This window comes from Microcaecilia unicolor, chromosome 9 (assembly GCF_901765095.1).
Source record: "Microcaecilia unicolor chromosome 9, aMicUni1.1, whole genome shotgun sequence".
In the NCBI taxonomy this organism is placed as follows: Eukaryota; Metazoa; Chordata; class Amphibia; order Gymnophiona; family Siphonopidae; genus Microcaecilia; species Microcaecilia unicolor.
The window spans coordinates 220,044,041-220,066,694 of NC_044039.1; the positions used below are offsets into that span (position 1 = coordinate 220,044,041).

A 22,654-nucleotide genomic window follows, 5' to 3' on the forward strand; every position below is an offset into this window, starting at 1 on the left:
TTCAACTATGTTCCGTGTTTTTAAAGAGCTCTGCACTGGGGTGTTTGCATCCAGGAATGCACCTGTAGTGCCATAAAGAGCAATGCATTGGCTCGGAACACTCTTCCCCACAGTAGCCACTTGCGGCATCTGGTTCCAGAGGCAGATGCTGAACTGGGCACAGTCTCAAGCAGGGCCGCCGAGAGACTAGGCCAGGCCTGGGGCAAGGCCGCCCCGCCTCCGCCCCCAGCCGCTGCCGCCCGTCGCTCCCCCCCCCCCCACCCCGCCGCTGCGGTCCGCAGTCTCATCTGCCTGCCTCCACGGCTCCTGGCCCCCTTCATTCAAAGCAGCAGTCGCAGATCGCGTCTCTTCTGGCCTTCCCTCCCTGTGTCCCGCCCTCGTAAGATGTAACTTCCGGTTTCCGTGAGGGCGGGACACAGGGAGGGAAGGCCAGAAGAGACGCGATCTGCGACTGCCGCTTTGAATGAAGGGGGCCCGGAGCCAAGGAGGCAGGCAGGTGAGACCGGGGACTGCAGCGCCAGTGGCTTGACCCCGGCGCAGGACTCCCCTTGGAGACCCGGGCCCGGGGAATTTTGCCCCCCTCTCCCCCCCCCTCCGGCGGCTCTGTTCTCAAGCTCCCAGCATGCTTCACTCAGGGACCTTTTATAGGAGACGTCAGGGCAAGAAATCCATGCACACCAGAACAGTGGTGCACACAGCCCAGGTCAGGCTGTTTCCCATAGCCTGACCTGGCGCTGAGGTGGGCGTAGGGTTACCAACTAGATCCAGATTTGCCCGACAGGGTTGAGCTAATCCTGGGCTTATTCCATTGCATGCAGAGACCTGTGGTTCTGATTTCCCCATTGGATTCCCTAAGAAAAGCAAGGCTACAAGACCCTGCATACACTGGGTTAAGGCCCAGGACTGGATCAACCCTGTCTGGCGAATCAGGATCTAGCTGGTAACCCTAGGTGAGAGTCAGTAACGTCTCATCCAATGCAGACGAATAACACTCATTTAAGGTTAAAACTTCACCCAGGTCAACTCAAACATGCTACTCTAGTCCTGATTTTACGTTATTGTGTGCAAAGAGTTGCAGATCCAGTTACCGCAAGGAAAATGGAACTACATCTCCCAGCATCAAGTGGGCAACGCTGGTACTGGATCAACCTACTTGGGTTGGGGGAGGGGGGGGAGGTACAAATATAAGCCCAATTAGTGGTGCTGCTGAGAAGAACTGGATGGGGCAGGGTTGCTGGTGATAGATAGGATGAGGGGAAATAAGTACCAGGGGAGACATGGAGTAGGGGAGACAGAGAACAATCACAGTAAGAGGAGCCCAGGAGCAAGTCCTACAGGAGCTGGTGGATGAGTCCTAGATGAGAACGTACCTTCAGACTCAGACAAAGTGGGGATCTTTCCCTTCCCTCTGTACCCCCATACTTGGCTGATAAAAGCAGAGGCTCACAGAAGCTCCCATACGCCAACATCCAGAGTTATAGAGGATCCTATATAGCCCCCACTTTCAGGCTCACAGGGGGAACCGTACCTTCACACCCACGTTCTATCTGTCCACTTCGGTGAAGGGCATCGCTGATCAGATCCGGGAGGCGCCCATTCAGGTCCACCGATGCTAGGCAGCCCTGAAATCCATCCCGGGAAGCCACTAGCTTTGGCAGGTTGCTGTACATGCCTTGCGCTAGTCCAGCTATGTAAAGATCACCTGTGGAAAAAGAAAGAACAGGTCAAACAGTGCCCTCTACAGGTACAAAAGGGCAACATCAGCCACTTTAGATCTGCTCTGATACTCAAAATTAGATACACAATGCAAGGTACTCCCCTACACAGCGTGTAAAGTACCCCTGTAGCACCCCTGGTTCCACTACTGAGATCCTCACACACATGTCAGCACCCCCTGCTATTCCAGTACTGAGACCTCCCCCTGCCAAAACACCCCACTCCTGCCTTGAAGCTCCCCTTGCTACTCCAGTACTCAGACCCCCCACACACAGCTCTGCAAATGCACCTCACCACCTCTCCTGCAGCACCCCACTTTGGATTTGGTCTCCCTCCAAAATTAAGGTGCTGTCGGCTGTTTTGGCTGGCAGGATTCCCCAAGCCCCACCAGCAGAAGCCGTCCTCTGTGCAAAGCATTTCATGGATCGCTGCTGCGCTGGACCCCCTCCCCCCATACATGCTTAGCTTTTGTGAAACTGAGCATGTGCGAGGAAGGCACGCCCCCCCTACGCATGCACAAAAACGAAGCATGTGTGGGGGAAGCAGCCCAACTGCCAGGCTTCAGATGGAGGAGGGCTTCTGCTGGAGGGGCATGAGGACCCCTGCTAGCTTAGGTATGTGAGGTCATGGGGATGGGACACGGAGAGTAGCAGGCAATGAGGCAAAATTTTGTGCTCCACCTTTGTGTTAGAGAAAAAGAGGGATGGAGAGAGAACATGGGGTCCTGCTGGAGGATTAGGAGACAGAAACAAAGTTAGTGTGTACCCACCCTCGAAAGGGGGCAGAGGAAGCGGGGGAGGGGGGTGGAAGATCAAGCCAAGGGAGGAATTGAAGATAGGTTAGTGACAGAGACTCCCTAGGAGAAAGCTGGGGGTGTCACATCTTCATGATTGGGCAATTCTACAAAACAAATAATGTACAGTATAATCTTCCAAATTTTTGCAAAGAATTCACCCAGGAGGAAATTGAACAAATAGAGGATCTCTATCTAGCAACAGGATGGGATCAAAACAAAACAAATGACATAGAGGAATGTGACCTACATAGAGTGGCAGGTGCAATCCTAACAAAGACATACAGGGAACCTGCATGTTCTGCACGGAGTGGCAGGTAGAATCCTAAACAAATGATGTGATAAGAACATAAAAACATAAGTACTGCCATACTGGGACAGACCAAAGGTCTATCAAGCCCAGCATCCTGTTTCCAACAGTGGCCAATCCAGGTCACAAATACCTGGCAGAAACTCAAATAGTAGCAACATTCCGTGCAGAACCCCAAAGAGTAGCAAGATTCTAGAATTCTAAAGAATAACAAGATTCCATGCAGAATTTCAAAGTGTAGCAACATTCCGTGCAGAACCCCAAAGAGTAGCAAGATTCTAGAATTCTAAAGAATAACAAGATTCCGTGAAGAATTTCAAAGTGTAGCAACACTCCATGCAGAACCCGAAACAGTAGCAAGATTCCATTCAGAATCCCAAGTACATAAGAGTTGCCATAGTGGGACAGACCAAAGGTCCATCAAGCCCAGCATCTTGTTTCCAACAGTGGCCAATCGAGGTCACAAGTACCTGGCAGAAACCCAAATAGTAGCAACATTCCATGTAGAACCCCAAAGAGTAGCAAGATTTCATTCAGAATCCGAAGCAGACAATACTAGAAATCAACTTAGGTTGAGTTTCCCAAGTCCAAGAGGCATGAAACTATCGAAAAGTTTTGCTTCTTCTGTTCTGTATTTGGCAGCAAAGATGTGGAATTCTCTATCTAAAAAAATAACTTTGGAATCAGACTATGTCTAACTTTAGAACAGCCTTAAAAACACTTCTGCGGAAGTCTTGCGAGGCTGCCGCTTGAAGTTTCGGCAACCATCTTGAAGCAGCGCCGGCAGTGAGCAGAGTCAGTGGAAGGAAAGAGGGGGTTCTTTTCTGTCCCGAGGAGGCCACTAGACCACCAGGGCACAATAAGGTATGTGAGGGGAGGGCACCCCAAGGCCCACCCGCCTGCCTGCTAGATAGCTAGCCAGCCAGTCTGCCTGCCCGCAAACCCAGACAAATGGGCAGGCTGGCAAAACCCACCCTGACGCCCCTGCAGTGCTCTCAAACAGAGGACATGTCCAGGTAAACCCGGACATCTGGTAACCCTAGTCATCTCCCCTCCCCCCAACTGCTCCTGCAGTTTCACTTACCCCATCGCTCCCAGCTTAACTCTCTTTCAGCTATTTCCTCTCACTTATGGCTGGCCTTTCCCCACTTCAGATTTTGCCCGTCTCCTCCACACCCCGGGTCCTTCTTACCCCAACTACTCATCTCCAGCAAATTCTCTCTCCTCCATTGCCCTAGGTACAAAATAAGTCCCTGCATGTGAACCGTTTTGATTATGTAACCTGGGTCTCACCTGGTTCTAGCTCCAGGCCCCCACACTCACATCTACAATCAGTCTCCAGTTGAGCTGGGGGGCTGGGCATATGGACCGGAATAGCGATCCCGGGAGGGTTGGGAGACATTTTTACCATTCAGGGTTCCACTCCGCTCCTCAGTCCAGGAACCATGACGCACTACAGGAGGTTGAATAACAAACTTAACTTTATTCAACTTTCAACACCAACCAACAAACAGATGGTAACATGGGCAGGCAGGCAGTACTGGTCCACCACGGTCCAAGGACTCATCCTGAAATGTGACAGCTGGTTCCATATCTAAAAGCAACACGCTTAACATATCTTTAACCTCTCGGGGTGCCGTCTTGTAAATGCCTCTGACATTTTTTGAAGAATTAGCTCCCTATTCATCTGTATTAAAATCTTCCCTCCCCCATACTCATCCCAGGTAGCCTAATGTTTAGAGCAGGGGGCTGAGAAGTAGAGAAACCAAGGTCCAAATCTCACTGACACTGCTTGTGATCTTGGGCAAGTCACGTAACACCTCCATTGCGTCAGGTACACACTAGGGACAGAAAACAGTCTTCTGTGTCTGAAGGTATCTTGCCTTGAGCTAAATCTATATCCTTTTCCATGTCCTCTGTCTCCCCCTGCTGTTTCACCCAGCTCATTTCACACTCTCCACCAAATCCCATCCCTCCCAGCTTGGCTCTCTCTTTCAGAAATCCCCTTAGCCCTGGTCTCTTCCCCGGCGTTGCCTCTCCAGCTCCTCGCAACGATACAAGCATTTCTGCTGGACTGGTGAGATCATGCTCCAGCTCTTCTTGCACGACAGGGCTCTCTGTAAGTGTGAGCTGCACCAGTACCTGAAAATCTTGCCCCCTTCTCAGATTCTCACAAGTATAGCACAGGAGCGTGGCGGCGCTGCAAAGATCACACTCTGATGGAGCTTCAGGGTGCAAGACGAGGTTGGCACCCTGCTTGTTCACAGCTGTGACTCCTCTTCTAGCCAGCTTGCAAATTTCTGCACAAAATTAAATTCAGCACCCGGGGGACTTCTACAGAAATTCTGCATTGCACAGTTGCACGGTGTAGTATGAGATACTGCTACTTATCATTTCTGTAGCACTACTAGATGTATGTAGCGCTGTACCAGTGGCGTAGCTATGTGGGGCCACGGGGGCCTGGGCCCCTGTAGATTTGGCCCTGGACCCCCTGCCGACGACGCTCTCGACCCCCCCTCCCGCCACCAACCCTCTCCCGCCGCCGCCGTTGCCTACCTTTGCTGCCAAGGTCCTCTTCTTTCGGCGGTGCCAGCAAAGGTAGGCGATGGCGGTGGCGGGAGAGGGTTGGTGGCGGGAGGGGAGGTTGCGAGGGTCTTTGGCGGGGGGGGGTCAAAGTTGTTGTTGGTGGTGGTGGTGGCGGGGGGGGGGGGTTGGCAGTGGCGGGGAGGGGGCTAAAATGTGCCCCTTCACCTTGGGATCTGGACCCCCCTCCTGCCGAAGTCTGGCCACGCCCCTGCGCTTTACAACGTTCAGTCTGCGAGAGGCAGCCCACCTATATGCCGTGATCGGTACTCAAGCCAGGCTGTTTCCGGTGACCGGCAGTGAATATCTGATTTTTTTTTCATTCAGCGTAAACTTAACCGGCTACGTTAATAGTCAGCACTGGCCAGTTACGTCTATACTGGCCAAAGATAGAACTGGTATTTATGGGGTCCGCTTTGGCCACTAAACTTAGCCAGTCAGTGATGAACATTGCCAGTTATTGTGCAATATAACGTTATCTTTTTGGCGCTAATGGCAATATTCAATGGGGATAATTGGTTATCTCTGCTGAATATTAGCAGTAACTGGTCAGTCTGGCCGGTAAACACATGTGAGACAGTCCTTGTGCAACAGGGTTTACAATCTAATCGAGACAGACAAACAGGACAAATAAGGGGTAAGGAAATTACTTAAGGAGGGAATGATAAAACAGACATGGGTACTAAACAAGTGAATAGGGGTTAGGAATTAAAAGCAGCATCTGAAACGAAGCTTAACGTACTGACTCAGAAGTGTATTCAAGGCATGAGGCCTGTAGGAACTGGGTGTATTCACATGTATCAGCTACCCATATAAAATGTTCGGGACTGACTACTGCCTAATAACCCTTCATCAGCACATGCCCTGTGGCTAATTACTGCCATGGTAAAGAATACACTATGCCTAGCCAGGTGTGCTCTGGTACTGAGGTGGTGTCCTCAGACGCTCCCAAAAAGAAGACTATTTAAAATCTTTATCATACCCCCTTCTTGGGACTTCCCTGTCAAGTTGGTGTACATAATCACATAAAATCAACAGGGGTGTAACCAGACACCCAATGTTGGGTGGGCCTGGTCCCAAGATGGGTGGGCAGAAGAACTTCGCCTTGTCCCACAAGTGAATTTGGTCTCTCCCCTCTCTCGCCTGCATGCCATATGGTCTCTCAAACATTCCCCCTCCCCCACATACCTTTTAAATAGCAGATTTTCACCAGCAGCGAGCAGCAACTAATACACACTGCTCGTGTTGGCCCCACAGCCTTCCCTCTGATCCAACTTCCTGTTTCCACATAGGCGGGAACACATCAGAGGGAAGTCTGTGGGGCCAGTGCGAGCTGCTTGCTGCGGGCAAAGATCTGCTATTTACAAGGTATGCAGGAGGGACAGTTGTTGGGGGTTTTCGGCTGGTGGAGCTTGGGGAACCCTGCCAGCCACATCATAGGTGGTCGTGCATATTGGGAAAAGGCTGTGCATCCTGAAAAGATACGTTTTTTTGTATCTAATATATAGACTTCAAAAGTTAGATAGTTGAAGGAGGTTTTTTTTGCCTATGATGACAGCAAGTGCTTCTTGAATTCAATGGCTGTGTGTCTAAAAGAACAGAGTCTGCCGAGGCTTTTTTTTCCCCAAGTTGCTGACAATTTTTGGCTCATTGAATAAAGACTATATTACAGTTATACTCATAAGAAGAGGGTTGGTTTGTTGTTTTAGTGTATTTATATCTTCTTAAGCTCTGTTTGTGAGTTATAGAAGCTGCTACTAGGTGGGCCTGGGCCCACCCTTGGCTACGCCACTGAAAATCAATAGCAATCAAAATCACAGTTAGTCAAAACAGAAGCAGACACACACATGACGTGCATCCATGGACATACACAGTGGCGTACCAAGGGGGGGGGCGGTGGGGGCGGTCTGCCCCGGGTGCACGCCGCTGGGGGGTGCCGTGGTGCGCGCCTGCTCTGAGTTCACTGACTTCGCGCGTTCGCTGCAGCTCCCTCTGCCCTGGAACAGGTTACTTCCTGTTCCGGGTCAGAGGGAGCTGCAGCGAACGTGCGAAGTCAGGGAACTCTGAGCAGGGGCGCGCTTTGGCACCCCCCCAGCGGCGTGCACCCGGGGGGGTGGGGGTTCTGCGCTGCATCGGGAGGGGGGGGGGTGCTGCACCCGGGGGGGGGTGGGGCGCCGCCCCGGATGTCCGCCCCCCTAGGAATGCCACTGGACATACATGCACATGAACACACACACATGCATGTGAACACAAATACGCACATACCCACTCACACACACAGACATGACACACATGCACACAAACACACACATATGTATACGTATACACACGCATGCATATGAACACACATACATAGAGCTTTGCCAACGCACCCCCTCTTCTGGCCCTTCTCCACCCTTACCTTTCAGGTCTAGGTTTTTGGCCCCGTTGATGACCTGAGTGACGGTCCTGGTGTCCACCTTCAGTGTGTGGGTGTTGCTGTTGTCTCGGGTGATAACCACGTTATGCCACTGGTTGTCATTTAACGGCCGAACACTGTTGCCTTTGATGACATTGGGACCGTTGCCAAGGTCAAAAACATAATGGATGTACCTGTAAAGAGAAGGAATGGCTGAAGGGACTGTCCAAATGAGACATCCTGCCACCAGGCCAGGGATGAGATGGGCCAGAATCAGACTCTGGCGATTGTCTTCTCTGGACCTTTAATTCTGTTACTATCACTAATATGGACTATCATTTCCTCTTTTTATTAAACCAGGGGAATTTCAGAAGCCACTGATTTGGGTCACACGACCCATTGTAACCCGGGTAAAAGTTAAGCCTGAGATCAACAACATGGGCTAAATTCAATAAATGTCGCTCAATGCTGTTCTATAATGGCTGCAGCAAGATGAGAGCTAGAATAGCACTGAGTGACAATTTCAGCCCCAAATGGGAGTGCCAGAACTTACGCCTGCTGCCACCAGGTGTCATTTGGGGCACCCAATATGGGCGCAGATCTCTGGTATTCTATAACGCTGCGTGTAAAGTTTAGGAACATCCTTGTCCCGCCCACGCACCTCCCATGACCACACACCCCTTTGGGTTGCACGCTATGGAATTTCACCGCACATTGTTATAGATTAGCGTGTAGCAAGATGTGACCAATTCTAGATTGATGATTACCACTCAATTATTGGCGCCAGCTGGCTCGTTAGCCAATTTACTTGGATCAGCACTCAATATCTAGAATCCTGGGGCGTACGTACATTTACCCGGGCTGTGGGAAAGGCTCACATTTTCTAACCTACGCCCAACTATCTTTCAGGGAAAAGGCGAATCTCTGCAGGGACATTTTCCCAGGGCACTTCACTGAGGGAAACCACACACATATCTTCCCTTTCAGGACCACAGCCGCCAAGAGGAGGGGTGGAGGGGGTCAAGACTCCCCCGGGCCCAGCCTCCAAGGGGGGCTCAGCGCCAGAGTCTGTCTCTCTCCTGCTCCTGACGGGACCCGGGTGATCGCATCCTGACAGGAGCAGGAGAGAGAAAACTCCGGTGCTAGGCACCCCTTAGAGGCTGAGGAGCAGCAGACACAGGACTTTGGGGCCTCTGGTTTGGCTGGCGGGGGTCCCCAAACCCCGCCAGCAGAAGCTTTCCTCCAGCACTGTTCTCTACCACATTGCCTGCCCTACAGCTGCTTTTCCCCTCACATCGTGCATGCGCAGGGCAGGCAATGCGGCGGAGAACAGCGATGGAGGAAGGCTTCTGGTGGCAGGATTTAGGGACCTCCACCAGCCAAGATATGTGGAGTTGCGGCGGGAGGCAGGGAGGTGGGGCAAATTGTGCCCTCCCCTACTTTGGGGCCTCCTCCCCTCCCCCCCCAATTTTTGTGGTCTGGCTATGCAGTGGTCTAGGGGGGAGTGGCAGCGGCGGTCCTGAGGTGGGGCCCGGCAGCGGTATCCCTACCCTGGGCCTGGCTCAGTTTCTCAGCCAGTGCAAAGCACACAGGTGGCAGGATGAGACCAATTCTATGACAAAGAACAGAGTCGTTCTATCTCGAGACCCCCTTAGGATGCAGACTCTATAGAAGGAAAGCAGCTGCCGACCTTCCTGTACAGAACAGGAGCATAACGGGTCAGTTAGAGGCGTGTAATTGGCACTATTCTGTAAGTTATGCATGAGTTGGGTTACCATACGGCTCCAGAAAAAGCAGGACAGATTGAGCCAGTCTGGGTTTTACTTCCAGTGTTTTCAATGGAAGCAAAACCCGGACTGGGTCGATGTGTCCTCCTTTTTCTGGAGCCATATGGCAACCCCATGCACGACGGCCACCTATAACTCTGCTCACCCTCCACCTATGAATATGTCTGCCTACAAAATACACGCTAAGTAACATAGACACACATTTACAGGATCAATCAACAACATATCGCAGCACCATATGTATCTTCAAAATGAACGGGACTGTCAGAAGGCGACCGGGTCTTCCCATTCCTTCTACATCAAAGGACATAGATACACCAGACAAAAATACAACCTCTTCTTTTCATTCGTTGTCAATTCTCAAAATCCTCTCACAACAATTTTGTGCGTCAAATAACGCAATGTTTGAATCTGGTTAAGTGACTGTTGTTTCAAGACAGCTCACAGAGGTGTTCGTTTTTCAAGATCAATGTGGTGCTGAAATATATTGCTGATTGATTAAGTTGATCCCTCGCCTATAGCACTTACGTTACCCCTTTAAGTGATTTTTCTCATATTTACAGAACAGCACATAGAAGAAATGTTGAAATTTACACAGCTATGTGCACACAAGCGTGTAAATACATGCAAACCCCATTATTCTAATCATTTACACACATAATTTGCATGTAAACATCAGCACCCACTTTAGACAGTTCCCCCTAGAAGTGGACTTTGCAATGAGGGCAGCACTTTGCAAAACAGTCCCTCAGTGTACATTACTCTGGCACTTGCATGTCAATAAAGTTTACTGAGTCTAAATCTGTCTGTTTCTCCTTCTCTCTGAGTCCCTGAATACATGTGTCTCTTTCTCTGGGTAAATGTGCACCTCTCCCTCTATCTCTGGGCCCCTGTAGATCTGTGCATGTTTCTGTTGATCTCTGGGTACATGTGCATGTCTCTCTCTCTCTCTCTTCCCCCTGGGCCCCTGTAGATCTGTGCATGTTTCTGTTGATCTCTGGGTACATGTGCATGTCTCTCTCTCTTTCTCTTCCCCCTGGGCCCCTGTAGATCTGTGCATGTTTCTGTTGATCTCTGGGTAATTGTGCATGTCTCTCTTCCCCCTGGGCCCCTGTAGATCTGTGCATGTTTCTGTTGATCTCTGGGTACATGTGCATGTCTCTCTCTCTCTCTCTCTTCCCCCTGGGCCCCTGTAGATTTGTGCATGTTTCTGTTGATCTCTGGGTACATGTGCATGTCTCTCTCTCTCTCTCTTCCCCCTGGGCCCCTGTAGATCTGTGCATGTTTCTGTTGATCTCTGGGTAATTGTGCATGTCTCTCTTCCCCCTGGGCCCCTGTAGATCTGTGCATGTTTCTGTTGATCTCTGGGTACATGTGCATGTCTCTCTCTCTCTCTCTTCCCCCTGGGCCCCTGTAGATTTGTGCATGTTTCTGTTGATCTCTGGGTAATTGTGCATGTCTCTCTTCCTCTCCCTGGGCCCCTGTACATCTGTGCATGTTTGTGAGACTCTGTAAATCTCTGGGTACATGTGCATGTCTCTCTCTCTCTCTCTTCCCCCTGGGCCCCTGTAGATCTGTGCATGTTTCTGTTGATCTCTGGGTACATGTGCATGTCTCTCTCTCTCTCTCTCTCTTCCCCCTGGGCCCCTGTAGATTTGTGCATGTTTCTGTTGATCTCTGGGTAATTGTGCATGTCTCTCTTCCTCTCCCTGGGCCCCTGTACATCTGTGCATGTTTGTGAGACTCTGTAAATCTCTGGGTACATGTGCATGTCTCTCTCTCTCTCTCTTCCCCCTGGGCCCCTGTAGATCTGTGCATGTTTCTGTTGATCTCTGGGTACATGTGCATGTCTCTCTCTTTCTCTCTCTTCCCCCTGGGCCCCTGTAGATCTGTGCATGTTTCTGTTGATCTCTGGGTACATGTGCATGTCTCTCTCTCTCTCTCTCTTCCCCCTGGGCCCCTGTAGATCTGTGCATGTTTCTGTTGATCTCTGGGTACATGTGCATGTCTCTCTCTCTCTCTCTTCCCCCTGGGCCCCTGTAGATTTGTGCATGTTTCTGTTGATCTCTGGGTAATTGTGCATGTCTCTCTTCCTCTCCCTGGGCCCCTGTACATCTGTGCATGTTTGTGAGACTCTGTAAATCTCTGGGTACATGTGCATGTCTCTCTCTCTCTCTATCTCTCCAGGTCTCTGTAGATCTGGGCATGTTTCTGTTGATCTCTGGGTACATGTGCATGTCTCTCTCTCTCTCTCTTCCCCCTGGGCCCCTGTAGATTTGTGCATGTTTCTGTTGATCTCTGGGTACATGTGCATGTCTCTCTCTCTCTCTCTCTTCCCCCTGGGCCCCTGTAGATTTGTGCATGTTTCTGTTGATCTCTGGGTACATGTGCATGTCTCTCTCTCTCTCTCTCTCTTCCCCCTGGGCCCCTGTAGATTTGTGCATGTTTCTGTTGATCTCTGGGTACATGTGCATGTCTCTTTCTCTCTCTCTTCCCCCTGGGCCCCTGTAGATTTGTGCATATTTCTGTTGATCTCTGGGTACATGTGCATGTCTCTCTCTCTCTCTCTTCCCCCTGGGCCCCTGTAGATTTGTGCATGTTTCTGTTGATCTCTGGGTACATGTGCATGTCTCTCTCTCTCTCTCTCTTCCCCCTGGGCCCCTGTAGATTTGTGCATGTTTCTGTTGATCTCTGGGTACATGTGCATGTCTCTCTCTCTCTCTCTTCCCCCTGGGCCCCTGTAGATCTGTGCATGTTTCTGTTGATCTCTGGGTACATGTGCATGTCTCTCTCTCTTTCTCTTCCCCCTGAGCCCCTGTAGATCTGTGCATGTTTCTGTTGATCTCTGGGTAATTGTGCATGTCTCTCTTCCCCCTGGGCCCCTGTAGATCTGTGCATGTTTCTGTTGATCTCTGGGTACATGTGCATGTCTCTCTCTCTCTCTCTCTTCCCCCTGGGCCCCTGTAGATTTGTGCATGTTTCTGTTGATCTCTGGGTACATGTGCATGTCTCTCTCTCTCTCTCTTCCCCCTGGGCCCCTGTAGATCTGTGCATGTTTCTGTTGATCTCTGGGTAATTGTGCATGTCTCTCTTCCCCCTGGGCCCCTGTAGATCTGTGCATGTTTCTGTTGATCTCTGGGTACATGTGCATGTCTCTCTCTCTCTCTCTTCCCCCTGGGCCCCTGTAGATTTGTGCATGTTTCTGTTGATCTCTGGGTAATTGTGCATGTCTCTCTTCCTCTCCCTGGGCCCCTGTACATCTGTGCATGTTTGTGAGACTCTGTAAATCTCTGGGTACATGTGCATGTCTCTCTCTCTCTCTCTTCCCCCTGGGCCCCTGTAGATCTGTGCATGTTTCTGTTGATCTCTGGGTACATGTGCATGTCTCTCTCTCTCTCTCTCTTCCCCCTGGGCCCCTGTAGATTTGTGCATGTTTCTGTTGATCTCTGGGTAATTGTGCATGTCTCTCTTCCTCTCCCTGGGCCCCTGTACATCTGTGCATGTTTGTGAGACTCTGTAAATCTCTGGGTACATGTGCATGTCTCTCTCTCTCTCTCTTCCCCCTGGGCCCCTGTAGATCTGTGCATGTTTCTGTTGATCTCTGGGTACATGTGCATGTCTCTCTCTTTCTCTCTCTTCCCCCTGGGCCCCTGTAGATCTGTGCATGTTTCTGTTGATCTCTGGGTACATGTGCATGTCTCTCTCTCTCTCTCTCTTCCCCCTGGGCCCCTGTAGATCTGTGCATGTTTCTGTTGATCTCTGGGTACATGTGCATGTCTCTCTCTCTCTCTCTTCCCCCTGGGCCCCTGTAGATTTGTGCATGTTTCTGTTGATCTCTGGGTAATTGTGCATGTCTCTCTTCCTCTCCCTGGGCCCCTGTACATCTGTGCATGTTTGTGAGACTCTGTAAATCTCTGGGTACATGTGCATGTCTCTCTCTCTCTCTATCTCTCCAGGTCTCTGTAGATCTGGGCATGTTTCTGTTGATCTCTGGGTACATGTGCATGTCTCTCTCTCTCTCTCTTCCCCCTGGGCCCCTGTAGATTTGTGCATGTTTCTGTTGATCTCTGGGTACATGTGCATGTCTCTCTCTCTCTCTCTCTTCCCCCTGGGCCCCTGTAGATTTGTGCATGTTTCTGTTGATCTCTGGGTACATGTGCATGTCTCTCTCTCTCTCTCTCTTCCCCCTGGGCCCCTGTAGATTTGTGCATGTTTCTGTTGATCTCTGGGTACATGTGCATGTCTCTTTCTCTCTCTCTTCCCCCTGGGCCCCTGTAGATTTGTGCATATTTCTGTTGATCTCTGGGTACATGTGCATGTCTCTCTCTCTCTCTCTTCCCCCTGGGCCCCTGTAGATTTGTGCATGTTTCTGTTGATCTCTGGGTACATGTGCATGTCTCTCTCTCTCTCTCTCTTCCCCCTGGGCCCCTGTAGATTTGTGCATGTTTCTGTTGATCTCTGGGTACATGTGCATGTCTCTCTCTCTCTCTCTTCCCCCTGGGCCCCTGTAGATTTGTGCATGTTTCTGTTGATCTCTGGGTACATGTGCATGTCTCTCTCTCTCTCTCTTCCCCCTGGGCCCCTGTAGATTTGTGCATGTTTCTGTTGATCTCTGGGTACATGTGCATGTCTCTCTCTCTCTCTCTTCCCCCTGGGCCCCTGTAGATTTGTGCATGTTTCTGTTGATCTCTGGGTACATGTGCATGTCTCTCTCTCTCTCTCTCTCTTCCCCCTGGGCCCCTGTAGATTTGTGCATGTTTCTGTTGATCTCTGGGTACATGTGCATGTCTCTCTCTCTCTCTCTTCCCCCTGGGCCCCTGTAGATTTGTGCATGTTTCTGTTGATCTCTGGGTACATGTGCATGTCTCTCTCTCTCTCTCTTCCCCCTGGGCCCCTGTAGATTTGTGCATGTTTCTGTTGATCTCTGGGTACATGTGCATGTCTCTCTCTCTCTCTCTCTTCCCCCTGGGCCCCTGTAGATTTGTGCATGTTTCTGTTGATCTCTGGGTACATGTGCATGTCTCTCTCTCTCTCTCTTCCCCCTGGGCCCCTGTAGATTTGTGCATGTTTCTGTTGATCTCTGGGTACATGTGCATGTCTCTCTCTCTCTCTCTTCCCCCTGGGCCCCTGTAGATTTGTGCATGTTTCTGTTGATCTCTGGGTACATGTGCATGTCTCTCTCTCTCTCTCTTCCCCCTGGGCCCCTGTAGATTTGTGCATGTTTCTGTTGATCTCTGGGTACATGTGCATGTCTCTCTCTCTCTCTCTTCCCCCTGGGCCCCTGTAGATTTGTGCATGTTTCTGTTGATCTCTGGGTACATGTGCATGTCTCTCTCTCTCTCTCTTCCCCCTGGGCCCCTGTAGATTTGTGCATGTTTCTGTTGATCTCTGGGTACATGTGCATGTCTCTCTCTCTCTCTCTTCCCCCTGGGCCCCTGTAGATTTGTGCATGTTTCTGTTGATCTCTGGGTACATGTGCATGTCTCTCTCTCTCTCTCTCTCTCTCTCTTCTCTCCCCTTCCCTGTCTCTCTCTCTCTCTATCTCTCCAGGTCTCTGTAGATCTGGGCATGTTTCTGTTGATCTCTGGGTACATGTGCATGTCTCTCTCTCTCTCTCTTCCCCCTGGGCCCCTGTAGATTTGTGCATGTTTCTGTTGATCTCTGGGTACATGTGCATGTCTCTCTCTCTCTCTCTTCCCCCTGGGCCCCTGTAGATTTGTGCATGTTTCTGTTGATCTCTGGGTACATGTGCATGTCTCTCTCTCTCTCTCTCTCTCTCTTCTCTCCCCTTCCCTGTCTCTCTCTCTCTCTATCTCTCCAGGTCTCTGTAGATCTGGGCATGTTTCTGTTGATCTCTGGGTACATGTGCATGTCTCTCTCTCTCTCTCTTCCCCCTGGGCCCCTGTAGATTTGTGCATGTTTCTGTTGATCTCTGGGTACATGTGCATGTCTCTCTCTCTCTCTCTTCCCCCTGGGCCCCTGTAGATTTGTGCATGTTTCTGTTGATCTCTGGGTACATGTGCATGTCTCTCTCTCTCTCTCTCTCTCTCTTCTCTCCCCTTCCCTGTCTCTCTCTCTCTCTATCTCTCCAGGTCTCTGTAGATCTGGGCATGTTTCTGTGGACCCCTGGGTACTTTTGGGTGTGGGTGACTCTCTCTATGATCCTAGTATTATTGCAGAATTTTCTATACCTCTGTGGGTCTCTGGGTACACACATATATTGTTAGTTCTGAATTTGTATTGTTAGTTGAATATGTTGGCCACATTGAACCCAACTTGTTTGGGAAAATGTGGGTTATAAATGAAATAAATAAAATCTCTCACTGTCTCTCTGGGTCCCTGTATCCTTGTGCACATTTCTGAGTGTCCCTGGGAACTCTAGGGGGGTCCCTGGGTACATGTGCATGTTTCTGGACCTTAGTTTCAATGTGGCATGTGAAACCTCTCCCCCCCTCATCCTACCCCTTCACCAGTTCCACTGCAATGAAGTCGTTGCCGTCACCGCTGTTGAAGAGAATGAAGCCATCGCTGGAGATGGTCTTGAACTGGAAAAAGAGGTGCATGGAGGTGTAGGCCTGGAGGGTGGCCAGGCTCAGGTAGCTGGCCTTGGTTTTGAAGGTGACAGGGTCAGCGATGATGGAGCGCATGCCGAATCGTGCCTTCAGCTCACAGTAGTCAATGTCACCATTCTTGCACAGGTCGATGTAAAGCAACCCGTTGAACATAAGGCTTTGCAGGTGCCCGATGAAGCTTGATGGAATGACAGACATGTAACGCTTCTCCGTCATCACACCAGTCTCGATGTTATGGAATTCCAGGCGAGTGTGGTCCCCAACCATCGTACCTACGGGAGCAAATGCACAAGGAGGGGGACAGTCAGGAGAGGGTTAATGCAAGCAAAGACCAAAGAAAAAGGGCAGTGAGGATCGCCAACAGCTCAAATGTATACTGCAAACCCCTGAGGAACTTCCTAGTATCCCTTGAATGCCATACTCCACTCCCAACTGTTTACTCAAATCGCTTCACTGGCTCCCTATCCGTTTTCGCATCCTGTTCAAACTTCTTCTACTAACCTATAAATGTACTCACTCTGCTGTTCCCCAGTATCTCTCCACACTTGTCTTCCCTACACCCCTTCCCGTGCACTCCGCTCCATGGATAGATCCTTCTTATCTGTTCCCTTCTCCACTACTGCCAACTCCAGACTTCGCGCCTTCTGTCTCGCTGCACCCTACGCCTGGAATAAACTTCCTGAGCCCCTACGTCTTGCCCCATCCTTGGCCACCTTTAAATCTAGACTGAAAGCCCACCTCTTTAACATTGCTTTTGACTTGTAGCCACTCGTAACCACTCGCCTCCACCTACCCTCCTCTCCTCCTTCCTGTACACATTAATTGATTTGATTTGCTTACTTTATTTTTTGTCTATTAGATTGTAAGCTCTTTGAGCAGGGACCGTCTTTCTTCTATGTTTGTGCAGTGCTGCGTACGCCTTGTAGCACTATAGAAATGCTAAATAGTAGTAGTAGTAGTACTATAGCACTAGAGGAGATTCACTGTGTCTCTATGAACTCCAGAGCTCTGTTCCACCCTCACCCCTGTACGTTAACACTAGAGGGGTCAACGTGTTCTTGTAACCTCCAGGACTCTGCTCCACCCTCACGTCTGTACATTAATGTTAGCGAAGTCCCCATGTTTGCCATAGTTCGAAAATTTCTATCACCTAATATACCAAAGCAGAAGATTTCTTCACAGGATTTTACATAATGGTTTTTGTTTATAGTTTCTGGATTTGATACTGTGTCTTTACCAGTAGAAGCAGCGAATTATTGATCTGAGTTTTCATTTATTTCAGAATCTCAACTGGAAAAGATTGTGGTTGCAATTAATAATACATTTGAGATATTATTCATCCATCAGCCTTGAGAACCTCCTTTTTGTTCTTCTATTCTCAAATGGTGAATGCGTCCCCGAATGAGGGAGTTATGCTCCTTGACTTGAAAAAACAGCTGTTAGGCCCTTGTCATTAAGAATCCGATAAGAAATTGTTTAACATTTTGTTAGCGGTTGCTTTACATTTAATTGTTTTAAACTGGAAAAATAATGTACAACTCAATTATAATGAATGGTGGAGTAACGTGTGTGTGATTAGGAAATATGAAACTATACTAGCCCATAAGCACCGTTGTGTTCAATCTGTCTTGAAGACCTGGGCTCGTTTGGATTCATTTTGTCATAATTGTATAATTGCTGATTTGCTATGGGTATTGTCATGGTATGTTGTTCTGCCTTTTTATTTTTGTTATTAACTTTGCCATGGATTATTGTTACTGTTTCTTTTTGGTTGTTTTGTGTTATACTTGTAAAACCTTAATAAAAATATGAAAAAAAAAAAAAGAAAGAATCCCAAATTGGACCAAACTGTTATTGACAACTACCTCCCAATCTCCTCACTGCCTTTTTTTGCAAAGGTGATTGAGGAAGTTGTGTTAGAGCAACTGGACAATTATCTTCAAAAACATGACATCGTAGATCAATGTCAATTTGGATTTTGAAAAGCCCATGATACCGAAACATTGCCGATCTCTCTTTTAGATGGTGCCGAAGCTGGTCTTGATAAAGGAAAAAGTTCCTACTGGTTACTTTAGTTACTGTATCTTTGTGGCCTTTGACACCATCACCCATGAGATCTTATAAAATCGTTTCCAAATGATTGGATTGACGGGCATCGTATTGTGCTGGTTTTGCTTCTTTTTATCTGAGAGGAGGTTTTGTGTATTCAGTGATTCTAAGATAGGATTTTTTTGCAAAGCTGGAGTCCCTCAAGGGTCCTGTTTGTCCGCAGTTCTTTTCAGACTTTTTCTTATGCCACTTTGCTGATTGTTAAGATGTCTCAGGGTACAGTATAAGCTGTATGCCAATGACATTCAGTTTTTATTACTGGTTGAGATTTCATTTGTCGATAGTTTTGCAAAATTGTGATTGTATCTTACGAACATTACTCAATGGGTGGAGGAAAACCAGTTAAAACTAAATATTTCAAAAACTCTGATTTTTTTTTTTGTTATTAGGTTCCACTGATGTTCACATCCCCACTGTATTTAAAATGAATTCAGCTGATATCCCAATATTAAAAGAAATTAGGGATCTGGGAGTCCAACTTGACTCTGCACTTACAATAACGACATAGGTCCAGCATGTGATTAACAAAGTCTTTCACAAGCTCAGAATAGTTAGACGCATAAAGTCTTATGTTACAGATCAAAACTTTCATAAGGTTGTACAAATAATAGTCTGTCCTTTAATGGACTATCGCAATGGTCTTTTTGTTGGCATTGCAAATAGTTTATTGAAAGCACTGCAAGTCGCCCGGAACGCTATAACGAGGGTAATTGCAGATATGTCACATTATAATCATATTTCTCCTATCCTGAAGTCCTTGCATTGGTTTCTCATGAAATATCGCATTGAAGTTAAGATCTTGTTATTGGTTTTTAAGGTTTTAAACAATTACGTTTCCCGGCTACTCTGTTTCACTCTGAGATTTTACCAGACCACACGCTCTCTGAGATCTTCTCCCTTACCGAAATGATAAAGGGGATGGAATGCCTTTCAAATGAGGAAAGGCTAAAGAGGTTATGGCTCTTCAGCTTGGAAAAGAGGCGGCTGAGGAGGGACATTATTGAGGTCTACAAAATCCTGAGTGATGTAGGTCGGGAAAAATTGAATCGATTGTTTATTCTTTTCAAAAAGTGCTAAGACTAGGGGACACTCGATGAAGTTACATGGAAACACTTTTAAAACAAACAGGAAGAAATATTTTTTTCACTCAAAGAATAAGTAAGCTCTGGAACTCATCGCTGGAAGATGTGGTAACAGCAGTTAGTGTATCTGGGTTTAAAAAAGGTTTGGACAGGTTCCTGCAGGAAAAGACCATAGTCTGCTACTGAGACAGACACGGGGAAGCCATGTTGCTGCTATTTGGGATTCTGCCAGGCACTTGTGACCTGGATTGGCCCACTGTTGGAAAGAGGATTCTGGGCTAGATGGACCATTGGTCTGACCCAGTATGGCTATTTTTATGTACTTATGTTCTCTGAAGGGCTCCCTGCTCCTCCCCTACTTCTGCTGCAGGTGACTCAGTGTTCCCTCTCTCCTTCCTTCTGCTGGAGGTGCCTCGGTGTTGCCCCCCCCCTGTCCTGTTGAAGGCATATCAGTGCTTCCCCCTCTTCACTGCAGGTGATTCAGTGTCCCCCCCTCTCCTTCCTGCTGAAGGTGCCTCAGTGCCTCCCTACCCCCTCCCTCCTACTGCAGGTTTATCCATGCTCTCCCACTCTCTTCTGCAGTTCCCACCTCCCCTCCTGCTAGAGGTGCCTCAGTGCCCTCCCCCCCCCCCCCCCGTGCTCCCTCTCCCTCTTGTTAGATGCCCTCGCCCCCCATGCTCCCTCTCCTCTTGCTGGAGGTGCCTTAGAAACATAGAAACATGACGGCAGATAAAGGCTGTATGACCCATCCAGTCTGCCCATCCTCTGTAACCCCTAATTCTTTCTGTTCCTAAGCGATCCCACATGCTTATCCCATGAACAGTCCTCGACTCCACCACCTCCACCGGGAGGCCATTCCACGCCTCCACCACCCTTTCTGTGAAATAATACTTCCTTAGGTTACTCCTAAGCCTATTCCCTCTTAACTTTGTCATATGCCCCCTCATTCCAGAGCTCTCCTTCATTTGGAAAAGGCTCTCTTCCTGTACAAAAATGCCCTTGAGATATTAAAACGTTCCTATCGTGTCTCCTCTCTCCCTCTTCTCTTCCAGCATATACATGTTGAGGTTCATAAGCCTGTCCCTATAATTCAAGACCGCTTACTAATTTCATAGCCGCCCTCTGGACCGACTCCATCCTGTTTCTATCTTTCCGTAGGTGCGGTCTCCAGAACTGCACGCAGTACTCCAAATGAGGCCTCAACAGAGACTTATACAACGGCACTATCACCTCCTTTTTCCTGCTGCTCAGGCCTCTCTTTATACACCCAAGCATCCTTCTGGCTTTGGTAGTCACTTTTTCTACCTATTTGAAAGCTTTAAGGAAATGTGCATTCAAGAACGTAAAGCAATTTTTTGCAGTGAAGTCTTTCTAATGAACTTAAGGTCAGCAGTGAGATAATTCTCCAGTTTTATTTCAAAGGTTTTCACGCCTCTCTCTCTCGCCTTTCCCACTTTGTTAGCATTTCAAGTGCACATTCAGATTTTGTGCAAGGTTGTTTTATTTATTTATTTATTTATACATATGGTGCTGCGATATGTTGTTGATTGATCCTGTAAATGTGTGTCTATGTTACTTAGCGTGTATTTTGTAGGCAGACATATTCATAGGTGCATTTGTATCCCACATTTTCACACCTATTTGCAGGCTCAATGTGGCTTACAATGCTCCGCTATGGCAGTCGCCATTCCAGAGTGAGAGTTAACAATTGGTGTTGCATAGAGAACATGGATGACATAGTTGAATTAAACAATTAAGCAAACAAATCTTGGAAGAAAACAATTCAGAATATAAGGTAAAGTGGTGATATGTTACGATTACAATTATTGATCATTGTGGTATGCCTTGTTGAAGAGATAGGTCTTCAGAGATTTACGAAAGTTAATTAGTCCGCAAATTGTTTTTAGGTAAAGTTATATTTCACTTTTATATCTTTCACTTTTTTTTTGAGAAACCTGTGGTTGGTGCAGTCTGTATTTTTCGATTTGTCATATGAATATTCTCTACTTTTACAGACCAACAGAAGCTGTTTTTGTGTGTATCTCTGCTTTCAGTTGGTGAGATTTTTGTAAGGTTAGTCTATTTTACTACTACTACTACTATTTAGCATTTCTATAGCGCTACAAGGCGTACGCAGCGCTGCACAAACATAGAAGAAAGACAGTCCCTGCTCAAAGAGCTATGTAATAAAAGTGAGCCAAGTATAGGACAATCAAGCCATTGTGACATCACTGATGAGGTTGGCTCTTATTGGTGGCCTGAGGCATTATGACATCACAACATTAGCTCTGGTTACAAGAGACTACTACTACTACTATTTAGCATTTCTATAGCGCTACAAGGCGTACGCAGCGCTGCACAAACATAGAAGAAAGACAGTCCCTGCTCAAAGAGCTATGTAATAAAAGTGAGCCAAGTATAGGACAATCAAGCCATTGTGACATCACTGATGAGGTTGGCTCTTATTGGTCGCCTGAGGCATTATGACATCACAATATTAGCTCTGGTTACAAGAGACTACTACTACTACTATTTAGCATTTCTATAGCGCTACAAGGCGTACGCAGCGCTGCACAAACATAGAAGAAAGACAGTCCCTGCTCAAAGAGCTATGTAATAAAAGTGAGCCAAGTATAGGACAATCAAGCCATTGTGACATCACTGATGAGGTTGGCTCTTATTGGTGGCCTGAGGCATTATGACATCACAATATTAGCTCTGGTTACAAGAGACTACTACTATTTAGCATTTCTATAGCGCTACAAGGCGTACGCAGCGCTGCACAAACATAGAAGAAAGACAGTCCCTGCTCAAAGAGCTATGTAATAAAAGTGAGCCAAGTATAGGACAATCAAGCCATTGTGACATCACTGATGAGGTTGGCTCTTATTGGTGGCCTGAGGCATTATGACATCACAAAATTAGCTCTGGTTACAAGAGACTACTACTACTACTATTTATCACTTCTATAGCGCTACAAGGCATACGCAGCACTGTACACCATACATGAAAAGACAGTCCCTGCTCAAAGAGCTTACAATCTAGTAGACAAAAAATATTTTGCCTTTGTCTCAGTTTTTTTGTAATTATAGCAACCGTTCCATTGTCCCACAACCATATTTCAATATTTTATAACTTAGCCTTACCTTCTTTAGTCATCTGCACGTTATAGATTAGACCAGATTATACATAATATATTATATAGTCCAATACATAATTTATATGCTACCTTACTTTAATTTTCTATTTGTTTACTGGTCATTTTCATTATTTTTATTTATATTAATGTATTACACATGCACAT

General features: G+C 47.9%; 1 protein-coding gene across 1 annotated transcript in view; it reads right to left on the reverse strand.

The window, feature by feature from the left end:
- NRXN3 (neurexin 3) overlaps positions 1-22,654 on the reverse strand; it is a 1,814,506-nt gene that overhangs the window by 1,039,415 nt on the left and 752,437 nt on the right. Inside the window, 3 exon segments of the mRNA XM_030213725.1 lie at positions 1,529-1,702; positions 7,804-7,994; positions 16,050-16,431. Coding sequence (XP_030069585.1) covers positions 1,529-1,702; positions 7,804-7,994; positions 16,050-16,431 — 747 coding nt within the window.